The sequence below is a fragment of the Portunus trituberculatus genome, chromosome 31 (assembly GCF_017591435.1).
Source record: "Portunus trituberculatus isolate SZX2019 chromosome 31, ASM1759143v1, whole genome shotgun sequence".
Taxonomy (NCBI): domain Eukaryota; kingdom Metazoa; phylum Arthropoda; class Malacostraca; order Decapoda; family Portunidae; genus Portunus; species Portunus trituberculatus.
The window spans coordinates 7,391,646-7,412,659 of record NC_059285.1 but is presented as its reverse complement, the minus strand read 5'-3'; the positions used below and the strand labels follow the sequence as shown (position 1 = coordinate 7,412,659).

Sequence of the window (21,014 nt, the reverse complement as noted above, 5' to 3'; positions counted from 1 at the left end):
AAAAATATATATATATAGATTCGACATGTCTATGAAAGATCGCTAAACATGAGTGACATCTAAAAAAAAAATTTATTATACCCATCCATACCATTTAATTGGAAAGAAAAAGATGAACACGATGTTTTCACTATGTAAATTTGCCAGAAAAATAAAAGATAAATAAATAGATGAAAAAATGAAATTATGAAAACCATATATTATCCTTACTCAAACATTTCAACGATCAAATATCAGATGAACGTTAGAGTAGAAATAATCAAAATAAGAGAAATATATTTTTTTTTAATTTTCTTATCCTTTATATCTACAACGTACTCTGCTTTTCATCTCAGCAACCCAACGCTACTTTAAGACCCGTATTGCTAATCAGCCACATTAAACAATCCTGGGTTAAGTTGGAGTTAGTGTCGAGTTTTCCCGAGGGAGGGCACCGCCGTCTTGCCACAGCCGTCTGATCACACTAATGAGGTTGAGGCGAGAGCCCATCAATGTAATTAGCAGAGAGAGAGAGAGAGAGAGAATGGAGACAATCTTTCTCACAGTAACCATGACATAATAAGTACAAGAGAAGGGAGGAAGAGAAGAAGGGAGGGAGGGAAAGAAGAAGGACAGGAGAGAAAGGAGGGGCGTTGACTATAAGAGGAGGAGGAGGAGGAGGAGGGTGAAAGATGCTTAGTAATGGAAGGGTTAATGGGAGATAAGGGTGAAGGAAGGATGAGAAGCAGAAGGAAAGAAAGAAAGGGAGAGGATGAGAAAGCAAATAACAAAACACGCACAAAGAGAAATGGAAAGGAAAAAAAATGGGTAAAATCAAATAATGGAAGAAGAAAGAGAGGTATAAGAGACAAAGAGGGTAAGAAAAACAGACGACTATCAGAGGAGTAATAGGAGTTAATGGGGAGAGAAGAGGCTGATTATGGTGTTAATGGATGAACCGTAATGGAGTTTAAGGATAGAAGAGCAGGCTATTAATGGAGGTAATGGGTAAAGAACGGCCATTGGGGAGTTAATAGAAGAGGTATATGGTGTTGGAAGAGAAGAAACACACACACACACACACACACACACACACACACACACACACTCTCTCTCTCTCTCTCTCTCTCTCTCTCTCTCTCTCTCTCTCTCTCTCTCTCTCTCTCTCTCTCTCTCTCTCTCTCTCTCTCTCTCTCTCTAAGTCATGAATGTGTTTCTAATCACGGTCACAGTGGGGCGTGCGGAGAGAGAGAGAGAGAGAGAGAGAGAGAGAGAGAGAGATAGAGTGTATGTGTGTGTGAGTATAGTCTCTCTCTCTCTCTCTCTCTCTCTCTCTCTCTCTCTCTCTCTCTCTCTCTCTCTCTCTCTCTCTCTCTCTCTCTCTCTCTCTCTCTCTCTCTCTCTCTCTCTCTCTCTCTCTCTCTCTCTCTCTCTCTCTCTCTCTCTCTCTCTCTCTCTCTATATATATATATATATATATATATATATATATATATATATATATATATATCGTCAATTTACTAATTTCTTTCTTATTAAATAATGGCTGTTTTTATTTATTTATTTATTTGTTTATTTATATATTTATCTATTTATCTGTGTGTTTATGATGTACCTTAGCTTGTTATTTTTATTTAGGCTTCTTTTTCCTCAATTTCATCTTTTAAGCTTTTATTTTTCTTTAATTTGGTTTCCTTCAAATTTAATATGCTTTCAGTCTTTGATTCGTTACTTTCCTTCCTCTTCTTCCATTCACTCAATCAAACTCCCCTTGATTACTTTATCTTCATTTCCTTGGTTTTCCTTCCCTTCATTCTACTTCTCTTTACTTTTCTCTTTTCGTTCGTTATTTTGCTTATTTTCTCTTATCTCTTTTATTTACAGGTATATTATTTTCGTTCCTATTCCCTTGTTGTCTTCTCTCGTACTCTACCTTTTCTCTAGCACTCTCCCTCTCCTTGCCATCCTCGCTCCCCCCTTGGTGTGATGGTGTATTCCATAACCCCCCGTACTGCAGTATCACGTATCTCTCTGCATTAACCTGGAAAATCATCTGTATTAGGGGCCTGGCCTTTCCCTTTGTGGGGATTTTTGGTATCCAGTCCTAAGATTATTACTGTTGTTGTTATTGTTGCATTTGTAGTAGTATAAGTTGATGTTGCTGCTATTATGGTAGTAGTAGTGGTGGTGCTGGTGGTGGTGGTGATGGTAGTAATAGTAGTAGTAGTAGTAGTAGTAGTAGTAGTACTTGTAGTAGTAGTAGTTGTAGTAGTAGTAGTTGTTGTAGTAATAGTAGTAGTAGTAGTTGCATTAGTAGTAGTCGTAGTAGTATTTATCTTTTTGTTTGCCTTTTATTTTCTTTTTTTCTACTTCTATCTCATTATCACCATCTTCATCATCGTCATCACTACCATCACCACCCTCATTAATGTCCTCACCACCACCACCACCACCACCACCACCACCACCACCACCACCACCACCATCACCTCATCACCATCAACATGAGCGTCACCATCAACAACACTATTGTCTTGTCTTGCCGCGTGACGTCACTCATTAAAAGTCCGGCCAGGGAATTGTGGCTAATTAACCACTAAGAGAGTGTTGTTGTTGTTGTTGTTGTTGTTGTTCTTCTTCTTCTAGGATGATACTGTTCTTATTGATATTAATTATTTTCTTATTTTACTTATTTGGTGATGGCGGTGATAGTATTAGTGGATGTCGTGATGTTAGTGGTAGTAATGAAGGTGCTGATGCTATGTACTGGTATTGATTGATATATGATGTGGTTGTAGTGGTAGTGGTGGTGGTGGTGGTGGTGGTGGTGGTGGTTGAGACGCGAAAATTAAAAGGCAGATTTTAGGTTTAAAAAGTTTTGAGACTAATTAAGTTCACACATAGATTTGAATACATATTTTTCTTCCTATCATGCATACATACATACTAATGTGAATACATACAAACATACATACATACATACATACTTATATATGTACTTACATACATACATAATGCAATTAGGATGTTGTGCATAAAATGACAAGGAGAAAAGAAATGAAAACAGTTACTGTTGTTTCGCAAGGATTATGAAGACGCAAGTTCATTAATTAAGTAATAATGCTAAATTCATTCACTGGAAAGCCTTGACGTGTGTGTGTGTGTGTGTGTGTGTGTGTGTGTGTGTGTGTGTGTGTGTGTGTGTGTGTGTGTGTGTGTGTGTGTGTGTAGAGAGAGAGAGAGCACGGGCATGCCTGTGTGGATGTGTGAAGCATTAAGATAAAGACAAAAGAGGAGGAGGAGGAGGAGGAGGAGAAGGAGGAGGAGGAGGAGGAGGAGGAGGAGGAGGAGGAGGAGGAGGAGGAGGAGGAGGAGGAGGAGGAGGAGAGGAAGAAGAAGAAGAGGGAAGAGGAGGAGAAGTAAGGTGTCTCAACCATGGCGAAGAAAGTCATGCTGTGAGGAGTAAGAGGAGTGTGAGGAGGAGGAGGAGGAGGAGGAGGAGGAGGAGGAGGAGGAGGAGGAGGAGGAGGAGCAAGAGTAAGAGATGGAAGAGGAATAAGAGAAGGAGGAAGAGAAACCAAGTGGAGAGAAAGGAGAATAGAGGAAACACGTCAAGCGGAGAGGAATGCAGATGGAGGGAGACAGATTATGTTTGTGGAGTAGGAGCAGCGAGGCAGTTCAGAGGAAAATAGTCTCCCCGAGAGAATAGAAAACCGTCACCTTAGAACTGGGCGAAAACCGAATAGCGAAGACGAAATAATAAGAAAAATGATAGCAATGAAGAATAATATAAAAATAATATATAATACGAAAAAAAGAAAAGTCAATAAAGAGGGTAATAAAGACATAATGTTGATTTTTTTTTTTTTAGTTTTCGTGGTTATTGAATCCTTTCTGCTATGGTTCTCTCTCTCTCTCTCTCTCTCTCTCTCTCTCTCTCTCTCTCTCTCTCTCTCTCTCTCTCTCTCTCTCTCTCTCTCTCTCTCTCTCTCTCTCTCTCTCTCTCTCTGTCACGTCTTCGGCTTGGCTGGAGAAACTGAGTCAACATTATCTCGGTCATGACGGCCCCGTTAGGAGGCGTTGTGTCATCCTGGACGGTGGCTTCTGGCAGGCCTTCACCCATCTCGTCTCCCCCACCGTCTCTCTCTCTCTCTCTCTCTCTCTCTCTCTCTCTCTCTCTCTCTCTCTCTCTCTCTCTCTCTCTCTCTCTCGTTTATTCATTTCTTATCATCTTTGCTTCAAATTTTCCTTTCATATATTTCAGTTTTCAGTTTCTTCTGTACTTCTTCCTCGTACAGAGTTTTAAGTTGTGTAAGTAAAAGGGAGGGAGAAAGAGGGAAAATAAGAGGAAGTGGAATGAAAAAGGGAGAGAACGAGATAGCAATCGCAATACACACGCGTTTCAAGGCAATGAGGTGCAATCATTCCTGACGGAGAAAACAGAAAACAAGAAGAAAAAGAGGCATAATATTAGAGGGGTAAGTAGGAAGAATTCTATTATCCCGCAATAAACCTTATCTTAAGAGGGGAGTTTGCCGCCGCTGCACACGCCGTTAGCTCTCCCCGCCGCCCCGCTGGCAGACACGAAGACGAAATGGAGGGAGTGTAACGCGTCTGTTGCATTTCCTTCCACCATGAAAGTTAGGGAATATTCCTCGTTTGGTGAATATAGCAGTAGGTTTTTCTCTCCCTTGTGTTCCGTGTTGTCTTTGATAATTTTGTTTGTTTGAATTTAAATAATTCTTTTTCTTCTTGTTTTTAGTTAATTTACATACGTTACTTTTTTGTCTTGTCTTTTGCTTTCTCTTTTCTTATCTATTGTTTGTGTATCTATATTTTTGTTTTTGTTTTGCAAGTAGTACTAGTTACATTTCTTATACATTTTAGTTGTGTGATATCCTTGTTTATTTCGGTAATTCTTGTTTTTTTTAAGCGTTTTGCCACTTGTTTTCATTATTTCTGTTTCTCATTGATAAACTTTTATTTGTTTGTGATTCCTCTAGGAATGAAATACTTTCTCCTTTTTGTTCTGTTTCTCCATAATAATCTGCTTTTCTCTTGTTTTACAACATTTTTTTGCGCTTTTGTTTTGCTTTTGCTTTGATCATCAAACTGTTGCATAGTCAACGTTCATGCATGCAAACACGTGCATAATACAAAACATAGTATACAAAAATTCAGCGTTTTAATTTGCAATTTATCTTTTATCCTTTGACAATCAGTTGCCTGATCCATTCCTATACACGAAAATACAATCTTATATTTAGATACCCGCTGCCCACATGTGTGCTTAAATATATAAATAATGTCTCAAGATTCTAAGCTTCTGCAGATGATACATGTTGCTAGCTTTACGCTGTGGCTGTAAACATCATACGCCTCATTATTAATAAGTTCGTTCTTTTTATGCCTTTCCTTACCGCCCACTGTTAACTTCACCGTCCGTCTGCCGAAGCAAAACACACTCTTCTTGATCACTTACCCACATACACACGTATAGTACAAACATACGTATAGGCAGACAGACAGACAGACAGACATCATGCATACATAGACTAATTTACAGTTTATTCACATACAAAGGGAGGGATCGTCCGTGCTCCTGTGTGTGTGTGTGTGTGTGTGTGTGTGTGTGTGTGTGTGTGTGTGTGTGTGTGTGTGTGTGTGTGTGTGTGTGTGTGAGAGTTCCATCAATGTTTATTTACTTGGAATTCATTAACTGCGTCTGGTTCTTCTTATGTGTTTTTTACCACGTTTCCTGCTTTATTCGCGTCCTGCTAAGTACAGTGTTTGTGTGTCGGCGTAATTGGGTCCAGGTAATGGGTCATATCCGCTGGCGTGTGCGTTTTTTTTTTTATGCCTGTGTGTACTGTGTGTGTATATGCGTGTGTGATTGTGTTTGTATGCCTGTCTGTGTCTCCTTCCTGTGTCGGGTCGCGAGGTTATGTACGAGTACGTGTGTGTGTGTGTGTGTGTGTGTGTGTGTGTGTGTGTGTGTGTGTGTGTGTGTGTGTGTGTGTGTGTGCGTACATGTGTGTGTTTAGGATGGTGGATATGCAGGCGATGTGTGACTGTGTACATATCTTTCTTTTCGTTTCCAGTTTCCTCCTCCTCCTCCTCCTTCTCTTTCTCCTTCTCCTTCTCCTTCTCCCTCTCCTCCTCCTCCTCCTCCTCCTCCTCCTCCTCCTCCTCCTCCTCCTCCTCCTCCTCCTCCTCCTCCTCCTCCTCCTTTTTCCTCCTCGTATTCTGTCTCACTTCTTAATAAATCTATTTTTCATTCGTGTACAATTCTCTACTATCTCCTTCGTCCCACCTCCTCCTCCTCCTCCTTCTCCTCCTCCACCTCCTGCTCCCCCTCATCGTCATAGGTTTCTTTTACTTACTTCTTTCCTGCCTGACATCTCTCCAGGGGAACATTCGTGTTTTCCCTTCACGATCTTAATCAGTTCAGTGTCTGGCGTCCGTCTGCTCCTGCGGGAGGCTCTCCACAATATTTCTACCTCTTTTACCTCCCTGATGTTTGCCTGCCTTCGTGTTTTCCCACAGTGCACGGGAGGACCGGGAAAAGGACAGCCAGGAGCGAAGGAGCGAGAGGGTGAGAGGAAGAAAATGAGAGGGTAATGCAGTGATAATGATGAGGGTAATGTTTGATGTGTGAGAATGTGATTTGGATGATGGGAATGATTGGACTGGAAAATGTAAAGATGGTTGGTTAGGTTAATGGATGGATGGATGGGTGGATGAATGAAGGAGGAAGAATCTCATCGTTGGGTACACAGACGGAGGAGGATTGTGATGTTTTGTAACTTTTCTTTCCCAGTGTCTCTTTCTTTCCCCCATTGTGCATGAGTAACGGGAGCTGAATGTGTGTTTGACGTGTGTGAATGTGAGAGGCGAGAGCCAAGGCATGGAGAATAACATCTGTCTGGCAAGAAAATACACACACACACACACACACACACACACACACACACACACACACACACACACACACACACACACACACACATACACCAATATAAATGTAACGGAGTAACTTTGTAGCAATATTTCAGATGCACACAGGTGAGTGAGAAGGGGGTAAAGGAAGGGGTCGTACAAGAGGTGAGTAGGGGGAGAATGAAGGGGAGTGAAACAGGTGAAGCTTGTGTACCTCTGTATTGAAAGTTGCATGAATAATTTCCATCCGCGTAAAATTGCATTCTGTGTGGGAAAAAAATAGAATGCGTCCTTCGCTCAAAACTTTCATTAAACTAAAGTGCCGGTAAAAGTCAAAGCTGGTAAAAAGAACAATAACAACAACACTGGTCTTTAATTTTTGTTTACCACTTTTTTCGAGCACAAACTATATACCGCGTGTCAGATATTTTTCTCCAACAGGTGTTTCAAGGTAAGAAATCAAGAACCTAATTAAATTCCCATACCTGTGTTTCTCTGCGTTTGGAAAGTCAATACATATATATTTTTTTTCTCTATATACGAGTCCAATTAACGTCATACAGGTGTTCGTGGACCTGAGATGACGTTGCACCCATCCTTGTCTCCTTCATTCCTCCCTTCATCCTTTCTCTCCGCCCTCCCTTCTTCTCTCTTCGCTCCCTCCCTCCTTACCAGTTAGTTCCGCTACTTGGCTTGAAAAATGCACCTGTCTGGTTACCTGTGTCTTATTAAACTTAAATTACCTACCTGGGATTCCATTAGCTTTGCACCTGACTCCCGCATCTCGTAATTAAGAATCTTGGGATCGGCGCGCTAGTTTTTGAGGTGGTTGGGACGCGTCCTGAGCCTTGTCGCTCCTGTGATGAGGCACTTTTGTTGTCGTGGTTTTGAAGAGAAAGTCCCAGAGCCGTGGCATAATGCAGGAGTTTTAAGAGGAATGTTGGGCGGCAAGGCGGTCGTGTGGTGTCGCCTTGATATTCATGAGGCCGGGAAGTGCGCTCGGTTTGGCGTGTTGCTTGAGTGGCGGCGTGAAGGGAATGAGAGCTGCAGGGAGTGGCTGTGTGTAGGGAACGAAGTAGCACTGGTGGGAAGGATAGCATGGCTGGAGGGGCGGGTGGTGATAATACTAAGGATGTATTCATTCTTACAAACGTTCACAAGTTAGTGTTTAAGAATGAGCGAGTTATTAATGGAATAAATTATTCTATGGATTATTTCCTTATACTCTCTCCTTAATTAGGAACTAGAAAGACAGAGCAGGTGTAAGAAGCAAATGTCAGACGAAAATGTAATGCCAATAATGCCACTACCACTATTACCTTCACCTGAAAATGTACTATTACACTGTTGAATGTACTGCATACCAACATAACATCACTGTATTACCACTACTACCACCACCACCACCACTACTACTACTACTACTACTACTACTACTACTAATAATAATAATAATAATAATAATAATAATAATAATAATAATAATAATAATAATACTAATACTAATACTAATACTACTTATACTACTTATACTACTATCACTGTGTACTATTTCTTCGGTATGCTTGTACTATTATGTGTGTCAGTTTACGTAATTGAATCGAACATATTTCTTGCACATTCACGTTCCCTCGGCAGGACCAAGGTATTTGTTGTGCCTCGTACCGGTATTCGCCTTCAACCGCAGCAGTTCATAATGGCAATTCTTGGAAGTCTCTGATGAGGCTGATTGTTTTCTTATCCACCACCACCACACCACCACAACCACCACCACCAGCCAGGTCATTAGAAAAAAACACCATCAACACTACCACCACCACCACCACCACCATCACTAACAACAACAATAGTAAGACATTCAGTAGGAACTCAATAATAAACAGAAAGATAGAAACTTGTATTACCTGCAATTGTTCTCGCCATCTCCTGTTCCTTTTTCTCTTCTTATTACTCGTCCTTCGGCTATTCCTCCCTCCCTCGTCCGCTGCATGTCCTCACGGCATCTCGATTTATCAGCATTCATAATAAAAAAAGGAGCATCACTAACATCAATAACAGTACCCGCCAACATCACCACCACCACCACCACCACAACCACATTCATCACAACAATAACATCAATAACAACAATGATAACAACAACAATAAAAACAACAACAACAACAGCAGCAACGTCTTCTAATAAGAAAATAACCAAGAGAGAGAGAGAGAGAGAGAGAGAGAGAGACAACAGGTCAGGATTTTTCTTGTCCAAATATGAATTATTCGTCTTTATCTTCAGGAATTTGCTTTTCATTGTCTGTCTGTACGTGTGTGTGTGTGTGTGTGTGTGTGTGTGTGTGTGTGTGTGTGTGTGTGTGTGTGTGTGTGTGTGTGTGTGTGTGTGTGTGTGTTGGGAGGGGAGGAAGAGGGAAGGGAAAGGGAGGAGGAGGGAGGTGGTTTGTCTGCTGGTTTATCTTTTTGCTCTTTTTTTGTCATGTCTACCTGTGTACTGAGAGAGAGAGAGAGAGAGAGAGAGAGAGAGAGAGAGAGAGAGATTGATTTTGCTTGCAGTATAGACTTTGATATATTTTATCGTGTGCTGGTCTCTCTCTCTCTCTCTCTCTCTCTCTCTCTCTCTCTCTCTCTCTCTCTCTCTCTCTCTCTCTCTCTCTCTCTCTCTCTCTCTCTCTCTCTCTCTTTCTCTCTCTACATCTCCCTAAATCACTAACACGTGCAATTCAACCAAACAATATAACACATCAAAACCTTTCCTTTTCCATCGCCACCTTAAACTTTTCTCCAGTTTTCCATTCACACTCCCATTCTCTTTATCACTCCCGTTCTATCTACTTCATCCCCATCACACACTGCCACGACACATCATTTACACAGTACACTCTTCTCTCACACCCTGGGAAAAGAAAGAAGGGTGCAGGAAGGGAAGGGGAAGAAGGGAAGGGAGAGGAGAAGTGGTAACGCTACACAAACCTTAGAAATGTCATCCGTTACCCCATTCAGTCTCTCCCCTTGGATCTACACCATTTCTGTTCTGTTTTCTTTACTCTCTCTCTCTCTCTCTCTCTCTCTCTCTCTCTCTCTCTCTCTCTCTCTCTCTCCCGTTTCGTTTTTGTTTCATTGTTTTTAACCTTGTTTCTGTTCAAATATCGAACAATTTTCCTTATTTTTCTTTCTCTTTTCATGTTCTTGATTCTTTTTTACTCTTACCTAGATTATGGCTTTTATATTTATTGTTGTTCTTTTTCTTTTCTTTGTTGTCTTCGTCCCAGTTTTAATATTTTCTTACTGGCTGGTTGGTTAGTGACGGTGGTGGTGTTTGTGATAGTGGTGGTGGTGGTGGTGGTGGTAATGGCGGTGGTGATGGTGGCTGGTGCATGGGTTCAATTTCCTGTCCTTGCCGCCACGCCTCTTTAAGAACGAGGCTGAGAATCGACGCAGGATGAAGTGAATTGTGAGTATGAGAGAGAGAGAGAGAGAGAGAGAGAGAGAGAGAGAGAGAGAGAGAGAGAGAGGGCATTTCTAGATATATACTACAAACACACACACACACACACACACACACACACACACACACACACACACACACACACACACACACACACACGCGTTAAGTCTAAAGCAATCTCTCTCTCTCTCTCTCTCTCTCTCTCTCTCGTGTTTAAGCACAAAGAGAATTATTTTTAACTTTTTATCTAATTATTTGCTCGCTACACGGATTTTCTTGTGTGCATTTTTCTTATTTTCATTGCCTTCTTTCAACTTTTTTCTTATTTAGTAATTAATGAGTCTTGTGTTGTAATTGGATTTTCCTTTGATGTCGCTTAAAAGGACATTTGCCTAATAAGAAAATAATGTGGTGTGCCTGTGGTATTAATATTATAATTGTTCTCATTTTAGTCGGCTGTCTTGTTCTTGTTGTTGTTGTTGTTGTTGTTGTTGTTGTTGTTGTTGTTGTTGGCGCTGCACATTCCTTATGATGCATTTTTTAAGTAAACTTCAGTGACTTTTTCTATTTTGTTTTGATCATCTTCATCATCTCATTATTATTTTATTATTATTTTTACTACCATTATTGTTATTGTTGTTTTTGTTGTTGTTGTTCTTGTTGTTGTTGTTGCTGTTAATATTATTCTTATTCATATTTTTATTCTTATTCTCATCCTTCTCTTCTTTCTCCTTCTTCTCCTTTTCTTTTACTTCTTCCTTTTCTTCTTCTTCTTCTTCTTCTTCTTCTTCTTCTTCTTCTTCTTCTTCTTCTTCTTCTTCTTCTTCTTCTTCTTCTTCTTCTTCTTCTTCTTCTTCTTCTTCTTCTTCTTCTTCTTCTTCTTCTTCTTCTTCTTCTTCTTCTTCTTCTTCTTCTTCTTCTTCTTCTTCTTCTTCTTCTTCTTCTTCTTCTTCTTCTTCTTCTTCTTCTTCTTCTTCTTCTTCTTCTTCTTCTTCTTCTTCTTCTTCTTCTTCTTCTTCTTCTTCTTCTTCTTCTTCTTCTTCTTCTTCTTCTCTTCTTCTTCTTCTTCTTCTTCTCTTCTCTTCTTCTTCTTCTTCTTCTTCTTCTTCTTCTTCTTCTTCTTCTTCTTCTTCTTCTTCTTCTTCTTCTTCTCTTCTTCCTCCTTCTCCTCCTCCTCCTCTTCCTCCTCCTCCTCCTCCTCCATTACCTCTTATGTTTCCTGCACTATCAACACACTCGTTTCCTCGCTCCACGCTCGCCATTATGCCTCCCACAACACACCACTACCACTGCTACTAACCCCTGCCTTCTCTCCCCCCTTTTGAAGACCTCCCGTTTGCCTCCCTTCCGTCCCTGCCTTGCCTCGGCCTTCCCTTTGGTTGATGCATGCACTGTCTCGCTGCTTGTCGCCATAGGAGCATTTTTGTTATAGTTATTGTTAGTCTCTGTCATGTGTGCCGTGCCCTGTGTTACTCTGGTATTGGTTTTGTTGATGCTGTTGATGGTGATGGTGGTGGTGGTAGTGATGGTGGTGGTGGTGGTGGTGGTGGTGGTGGTGGTGGTGGTGTTTGTAGTGGTGGTTTAGTGTTGTTGAAGTCTTGATTTTTATTTATTTTAATTTTTTTGGTCTTATTTATTTATTTTTTTTTTTTTAGGTATATTTTCATGGCATAACTTTTCCTTTACATGTTGTGCTGTTTTATATCTGCTTTGTTGTTTTTTGTGGTTAGTATTATTATTTTGTTATTATTATTATTATTATTATTATTATTATTATTATTATTATTATTATTATTATTATTATTATTAATATTATTATTATCATTATTATTATTATTATTTTTATTATTATCATTTTTATCATTATTATCATTGTTATTATTATTGTTATCATTATTATTATTATTACTATTATTATATTTATTTATTTATTTAATAGTTGTAGTAATAGTAGTAGTAGTATCAATATTATCATTATCATTATTATCTATTATTATTATTATTATTATTATTATTATTATTATTATTATTATTATTATTATTATTATTATTATTATTATTATTATTATTATTATTATTATTATTATTATTATTATTATTATTATTATTATTATTATTATCATTATCATTATTTCATCACTATCACTAATATACTTTTATTATTGTTTTCATTTTACTACTCGTTCTGCTACTGTCACCACCTTCACCACCACCATCTCCAACACCACCACCACCACCACCACCACCACCTCCACCACCACCACCAATACCACCAATACCACAACTTTTACATTATAATATCGTCACTAGTCTTAACCTTCAACTTGCGAAAATGAGGATTCGTTACTATTCCCCGTAGCACAACCTTTTCCTCCCCGCTCACCCCGCCAATGTGTAAAATAAATAAGAGGTTATGCAACAGAGTATATTCCCAACCAATACACGTACAGTCGCTGCTCCTTCGCTCTCTTCCTGGTTCCTTCACTCCAGCCTCTCCCTGCTGCCCTCACCTCTCCGCCTGCCACCTCTCCACTCCCTCCCTCATTACTCTTCCCCGTGTGATAGGTATATAGCAGTAAAATGGCGTTTTGTATGCAGCCATGATACTTTAATGACAACTAACAGTCTTAATATATTTACCTGAATGCGCTTTAAGAAATTCCAATTAGTGCGGGGGAAGTGAGCGCCCAGCAAGGTATTGAGCGGAGGAAGACGAGGAGAAGGTTGAGCAGAGTAGTGTCCAGGTATGAGAGTTAATTAAGAGGGGCGGTGCAGGTGTGGAGACGCGGGCTTAATGAAATGATGTGTGTCCCAAGTTGACATGCACGGACACAGCGCCCTACCTGGCCTCACGTACGCGTACTTTTTGGTGGTATGCACGAGCTATGGAACGTACGTACTTAGGTGTGTGTGTGTGTGTGTGTGTGTGTGTGTGTGTGTGTGTGTGTGTGTGTGTGTGTGTGTGTGTGTGTGTGTGTGTGTGTGTGTGTGTGTAAAATGCGGGTCGCGTTGGCGGTGCATGTGTCTTGTTAGAGAGAGAGAGAGAGAGAGAGAGAGAGAGAGAGAGAGAGATAATAATAATAATAATAATAATAATAATAATAATGATAATAACAACTTTATTTCCACTTATAAAGATGTTATTCATTTTCCATAGTGTTAGGAACGTTCCAGTACAGCATAATTTCACAATATATCACGAACCATATGGTTGTGTCATCAGATTAAAACTATTCTGACAGAGGTGCTAAAAAGTCAGTTGAAAATGTAATAAAATGGAAATAAAAATTGAAACTAATAATAGGCTAAAAATAACAATAATATTAAAAACTATTCTAAAAGATGTCTAGTGAATCTACTTTTAAAATGTGACAGAGACAGCGTTGGTAACGTCAGAGGGCAGAGTGTTCCTCACTTTAGAGCCTGTCACTTCCAAACTTCTGGCACCGGTGTCTGTTCGAGTCTTTGGTATATATATATAGGCAACTCTGTTGTCGTGTTGAACTATTTGATGCTTCATGAACAGTAAAAATTTCTTATACCATTCTGGATAAAAACCATTTACGATCTTAAAAACAGAGAGAGAGAGAGAGAGAGAGAGAGAGAGAGAGAGAGAGAGAGAGAGAGAGAGAGAGAGAGAACAAGCACAGACAGACGGACAGACATTTAAACAGTGATAATACATACACACTGAAAAAAAAACTATTTCCACTGCAATTAACTCAACTACCTGAAAAAAAATGAAAAAAAAAAATCTCAACAAGGAGCAAGTTGGATAGTGATTTAATATTTTTTGCGTCATCTTTGCTCCTTTTTCCGTATTGCCTTTTTTCCCTGTCGAGGAAGACGAAGTGTGTGTGTTCACGTCGCCCTGAAATAACACTGGCGAGGGGAAGGGAAGGGAGGCCACAAGACTTATCATAAGGGAGGAAAAAAGGTGAGGATGAAGTAAGAAATGTAAGTGGACAGGGGAAGGCGAGAGGGGAAGCAGGACATTGGTTCGATTCTACATACTTGCTTGTGTTGGCTTTTGTGTTATAGCTTTATTATTTACAGATATCGGTTATTTAATTTAAGTTTTATTTTACTTAGCATTAGTTATGTTTTTATTATTGTTATGCTACTACTACTACTACTACTACTACTACTACTACTACTACTACTACTACTACTACTACTACTACTACTACTACTACTACTACTACTACTACTACTAGTACTACTACTACTACTACTACTACTACAATAATAATAATAATAATAATAATAATAATAATAATAATAATAATAATAATAATAATAATAATAATAATAATAATAATAATAATAATAATAATAATAATAATAATAATAATAATAATAATAATAATGATATTATGGTGTTTTTATTTTCAGAGTTTGTTATTTATTTTTATATATTTCGAAAAGTCCAACATTTTTTTTAATCAATCGCATATTAAAAAACATCGAAACAGAATGCTATGACAAAATATGAACTGATGTCATAAACACACAGACTGAAGAAACAGAATAAAATAAGATAAATAAACGAACACCAAAAGACGGCAGTAAAAGGTCATCTTTCATAATTCCCGGAGTTTCTCACCCTCATTCTTCACCTTGCCAACATTTCCCTCCCGTTAGGTATGTACAAGCGGCCGCTGCATTTTTGTCACTGAGATCAGCGGAGCAACGCTTTTTGGAATCTGAGACGTGGAGGTGACGGACGATGATGTAATGTGTCTTAAGTACCTGAAGAACCCTGGGCAGCCTCAACAAATCAGTGGCGAGGGACCTTTGCACAGAAAAAACTCTTGCCTTGGTGTCAAATAGCAATTGTGAGTCTATATATTATAGTAGTGGCAGTGGTGGAGGTGGTGGTGGCATGATTCATGAGGACCAGGTGTGGGACAGGTGTGGAGGGAGGGGCGTGAGGTGTGACGGGAGGAGGCGTGTGAGTGTGATGGATGGTGGGAGTGGCTAGTGGGGGGGCGGTGAGTTCCAGCGTGGTGATGGGTAGTGATGAGTTAGGGGCAGGGGGAGATGCTGGATTATGGGTCAGGATGTGGATGGAGGAATAGGGGCGTGACACGTATGAGGTATGGGCCCATGTGATGGATGAAGGGAAGGTCGAGAATCATAGTGCAAATATGTCTTAATGGAGCCTAATGGACATTGGAAGGGGAAACGTCGATTTAGCGTCCGTAGAATGGTTGCACTACAATAACTGGGGCCAGGAGTTTTGTGAGCATTGTGTGGCGAGGGGAGTGTACGCAGATTTTCTCCTTTATGTGTTATTTTCAAAAACTTGTATTTTTGTAGGAGGAGTTATTCAAGAAATGTTTCCCCAGGTATTGTTCTTGTTGTAGGTTAATGATTCTTGTCAGTCCTGATGTGGTTTTTCTAGCTTATTCTTGTTTTTCGAGTTAGGAATCATATAGAATATGTCTCCCCAAGCACTGTATATATTGCACGCTCATGAGACTGTCTTTCCTAATGTTGCAGTTATTAGGACTTCGGTTTTACCTCTCTCGAGTTTGAGATGGTTCAAGAAATATTCGTCTTGGTTTTGTAAAACTATAAGTTAATGAGATTGTTTTCCAGATGCCTATTTAATTTTTTTCTCGGAATGGTTCAACTTTTATCTTAGCTATCTGTTTTCCCAAACTCTTCCTGTTTTGCAGGAGCGATATAAGTAGTATTTTACTATTTATTATGTATATTGTAGGTCATTTTTATTTTTCTTTGGGGTGTATATTTCAAATTACTCCTGTTTCACTGGAAATAATCCAAAAATTATTTCAACGTTATCGACCCTACGGTAGAGATTACAATGGAAAAAGCAACTGTCTCAACCTTGTGGGAAAATGAAAGCAATATATTACCTTAATTCTGAAAGGACACCAAATGTAATACAAAATAATTGTATGTGCAAAGAAACCAAATGTACAGAAAATATTGCAACATTGGAAAGAGATGAAAGGAAATTGGGGTTAGGGAGAACATAGAAACAACAAAGGAAGAAAAGAGAGAAAGAAGCTAGACAGAAAAAAATACGTGAAATGAAAGAGAAAATATATAATGCATATCAGCATTCATACAGAGAAGGGAGGCAGAGAGGCAGGGACGGATGAATGCAGAGGTGGAGAGAATGTACGGAGGGAAAGACGGAGTGACACACGGAGGGATGGAGAATAGGATGGAGGGAGGGACGGAGGGAAGGAACTGGAAGGAGGGTAAGACGGATGGCAGCGTCGTATGGTCACGCGAAAAAAATGTTGTATGAAGTGTGTGAATGGATGGCGGGAGGATGAGGGATGAGTGAGAGGGAGAGGGAGAGGGAGAAGAAGGATGGAGGGAGATGAGGTTACATAGATGGAGTGGAGTTTCTTGTTAGTGACGGTGTGAAGAGGGAATTACACGGAAAGGGAGTAATTGAAAAGGGAAAAAAATGTCCGGTCACTGTAAAGAAAATACCAGAGAGAGAGAGAGAGAGAGAGAGAGAGACTGCCTACTTGAGTTTACACTTACTACAAAATTTCCTATAACTATGCTAAAGACAGAACTAGGATGAGAGAGAGAGAGAGAGAGAGAGAGAGAGAGAGAGAGAGAGAGAGAGAGAGGAGGGTAGTTAGGAGGCGGGAAGTGGGTGGGAGGAAAGACATTAGCTCCTCCTCTCTCATTGGTCAACCCTCACCCCCATCTTTACCTCCCTCTCCCATTCCCCACCCATTCCCCCCTTCCCTATATATTCGCCTCTCCCATTAGGTTACATTAACCCATAAATTTCTCTTCCCCCATTATTATCGCCTCCTTCCCATCTCCTTCGTTTTTTTAATAGCGGTGGCCTATGAGATAAAAAAAAAATAAAGAGATAAAATGGAGTTAGAAGAAAGGATTATCAGTGAAGAAAAGTGTAAAAGAAAAAAAAGAACATTGATATGATAGGAGTGAAAAAGAATGGGAATGAAATTTATGATGAAAAGGTGAGGTGAGAACATTAATAAGACCTTACGAGACAGTGGGAATATGAGCGATGTGAGAGAGAAGCTGCGGCTATTATTAACTAGGAACGGAATCGAATTTATTATCTTATTAAGTGATATTAGACAGTTAATTTGAAGATGTAATGAGTAGACAGCGAATTACGTATGCCTTTTTGTACTTGCGACTGCTCGACAGAGAGAGAGAGAGAGAGAGAGAGAGAGAGAGAGAGAGAGAGAGAAGGAGAAAGGGTAAAGGTGTGAGGTCTACCTTTAGAGATGGGAAGGTGAGGTGAGTGGGGGGGGGGTGTTGACGGGGACGGAAAGGAAGGGAAGGGGAAGAGAAGGGTACTAATAATGAAGGATACTCTTTGCCCTTACCAGTACCGCCCTCGCCCCTCCCACTTACTACTTCCGCCTCCCACAACCCTTTCCTCCCGCCGCCCACCTCACACACCCTCATCTTAAATGCCGTACTCTCACCTCCCCCTCTTACATATTTTACTCTCCCCTATCTCCCCATTCTAACCCTCCCTTTCCTCTCACCCTCTCCTCTGGCCTTTCTCTCCCAGCCTTTGTCGTTCTCTCTTCTCTCGTAACCTCTCGCTACTTCCTTCTTCCTTTTCTCTCTTCTTTTCAATATAAGTTCATGTTTTCTTATGCAATATTTTTCTTTCAATGCTTCTTTTCATTTTCTTTTACTTGTTTTTATCTATCCCTTCCCTATTATCTTCTTCCTTATCTCGTTTCCTCCTCCTCATGTTCCTCCTACAGTACATAATCGAAAAGTACATTATCCTCTTCAGTGATGGGACGGATTTTGGCTACGATTTCTGGGTATGATTTGACGGTTTTATTGACATTAGAAAGAGTCTCTAAAGATAAAAAAAAAAAGATTAATTAATTGCCACAGTCTTCACTATTTTAATCCCTTACATAAGTTTTGAAGCTGTATAAAATCGTCAAATAGTATATAGAATAAGTATGAAAACACGTCATGGTACTGAAAGGGTTAACAAGACACAAAAGACACAGTAATTCCTCCCTGACTACTTACGACACAACAAGGACACGCTACTCTCACTCTCCTCTTACTCCTTCATTCACCTTTGTATCCTGGGAGAAATCATTCATTCATTCACTTATTTATACCCTTCCGTCATGTTATATGGCCCCCACTCCATTTCTTATTACAGCTAGAGCTATTTTTTATCATTAGCCTGCCGAGGAGAAAGAACTACATTATTGATTCTCATTTTTATGGCGCGGTGTTGTTATTGTACTTTATTGGTGATTTTATTTTTGTATTGGAGCTCTTGGTATTGTGTCGTAATTTCCTTTTTTATTGCAAGACTCGATTACAGTGACACGGGTATGAGTATTTGTCCTGTGTCGCTGATTCCTCGAGCAGCAATGATGGGTGAGGGATGTATTGGTGATAGAGAGGAGCTGTATGAGTAAATTTATAAGTAAGTCGTGTAGCAAATATGATTCGTGTTTGCTAATACCACGGAAATGTGAAGGCAATTGTGTGGAGGTTAAGAGAGGAAAGGAAGGGGAGAGGGAGGGAGTAAGAGAGAGAGAGAGAGAGAGAGAGAGAGAGAGAGAGAGAGAGAGAGAGAGAGAGAGAGAGAGAGAGAGAGAGAGAGAGAGACAGACAGACAGACAGACAGACAGACAGACAGACAGACAGACAGACAGACAGACAGAGAATCACTGTAAGGAAGCGAAACTGATCAACAAAACTTGAAGAATGAAAATAATGATTATGAATAAAAAAAAAAGTAACAAGAAAGTAAGAAAAGGATCACTACGTTAATCCGACAGGTCAGCAAGAATACAGAATAGGATGAAAAAATAGAATGCGAGCGATAGAGATAAGTAAGCAAGACCAAAACCGAAGCAGGCAGACAGACCGAGACCAAGACAGACAGATAGACAGACAGGCGAACAGAGACATAGAAACTTGCACCACTACAGTTAGCAAGCGGCTGCATTAGTGTGGCCGGAGTTGGGTAATTGGACAACATAATCTGGCCAGTGTTATAATCAAGCTAGGTAGCATTCCCTTCCAGCATTCCTCTGACCCTGGCTCACCGTGACACTAATGCTACGGAAGGATGGATGGCTGCCTCCTGGGGTGTGGTCATTGTATTAGCGGTACTGTTAGGATTATTAGTGGTAGTAATGGCAGTGTTAATGGTGGTGATAGTTGGATTAATGGTTGCTGTAGTAGATGTGGTTGTGTGCTGTGGTGATGGAGGTGATGATGCTGGTGGTGGTGGTGGTGTTGGTAGTAATAGTGTTATTATAATTAGGATTGTTATTATATGTTTGTTTTGTTTTTATAATTGTTGCTGTTTTTGTTGATGCTGGTGCTATGTCAAGGAGGAGGAGGAGGAAAATTAAGGTGGAAAAGATGATAAAATTCAAATATTTTCTGGGCAACTGCATTGACAGAGAGAGAGAGAGAGAGAGAGAGAGAGAGAGAGAGAGAGAGAGAGAGAAGGGGGGGAGGGAGAGAGAGATTATAGCAGTTGAATTGGAGCAGGATTACAGATTTATTCGTCTTTCAGAGCTTACAAAAAAATCTATTTCGAGCATTGAAGCTCATCATGAGCAATCCCTCCTATCTCCATTTCCATCCTGTTCTCCCACACGCTGTTTGCTGGTCGCAGTATGTACATGAATCAACAGATACCCTTCCTGTCTGTTTCCTGTTATCTATTTTTTTATTAACATTATGTCGAATAACTTTTCACCATATTTTTTTCTTTCTTACTTTCCTCCCTTTCTTCTTTCCTTCTCTCCCTACCTTCGTCTTTTCTCTCTCCCTTTCATCACGCACAGTTATCTTTTTTTTTTTTTTTTTCTCCTAGTCATCTTTCAACCCTCTTGCACCAACCAGTTTTACCAATTTCAAGAGAGATCGACAAACAAATATACCATGAATATGAAATAACTCCATTTTTAAAGGAAACGAGATAAAATATGAATAGGAACGGTTACTAGCGAGCAAAAAATACCTAGAAAAAAAATACGAAGCAATGAACAACAAATTGATGTGCAAGATGAGGGAAGAACCACTGCAAAATCAAAATAAATACAAATCACACACAAAATAAACACCGACAGGAAAAACAAAAAGCTTAAAAAATGTTTCAAAGAGGACACAAAACGAGTGACTAATACGTGGGACAAAGAGTTACTACGAGATTAAAACACTAACAAATCATAACAGATCAATGCGTGAGATCATGTAGAAGATTTATACTACAGAAAAAAAAAGAGCACCAAATTTAAGAGAAGATTACAACGCCGACAAATCATAAGCGATCAATACGTGATGTCATAGAGGAGATATATACGAAAAAAAAAAGAGTAGAAAATTAAGAAACGACATAAAGTAACTAACATAATATCGTAAGGACACAAGAATGAAAAAAAAGAAAAAAATAGAAACAACACCAACAAGTCATAAGAGATCAATATGCAATGTCATAGAGGAGATATGCATGGAAGAAAAAAGAGTAGAGAATTAAGAAACTGCATTAAGTGGAACCATGCGTGCTTTGGGATCCGAGTGGTCTCCAAGCGCACGGGTTCGAATCCTGTCCACGGTCCGAGTGTAGGTTGGGCTTCCTCACTCGGGGCAACGGTTTCCTAGC

General features: G+C 39.7%; 1 protein-coding gene across 1 annotated transcript in view; it reads left to right on the top strand.

Annotated features, from left to right (window-relative positions):
* Nucleotides 1-2,198: 2,198 nt before the first annotated feature.
* LOC123511617 (uncharacterized protein DDB_G0271670-like) overlaps nucleotides 2,199-21,014 on the top strand; it is a gene marked incomplete at its 5' end in the record, with an annotated part of 22,472 nt that continues 3,656 nt past the window's right edge. Inside the window, 6 exons of the mRNA XM_045267645.1 lie at nucleotides 2,199-2,283; nucleotides 6,081-6,209; nucleotides 11,115-11,506; nucleotides 12,814-12,928; nucleotides 13,739-13,814; nucleotides 15,134-15,277. Coding sequence (XP_045123580.1) covers nucleotides 2,199-2,283; nucleotides 6,081-6,209; nucleotides 11,115-11,506; nucleotides 12,814-12,928; nucleotides 13,739-13,814; nucleotides 15,134-15,277 — 941 coding nt within the window. The remainder of the gene's footprint in view (nucleotides 2,284-6,080; nucleotides 6,210-11,114; nucleotides 11,507-12,813; nucleotides 12,929-13,738; nucleotides 13,815-15,133; nucleotides 15,278-21,014) is intronic.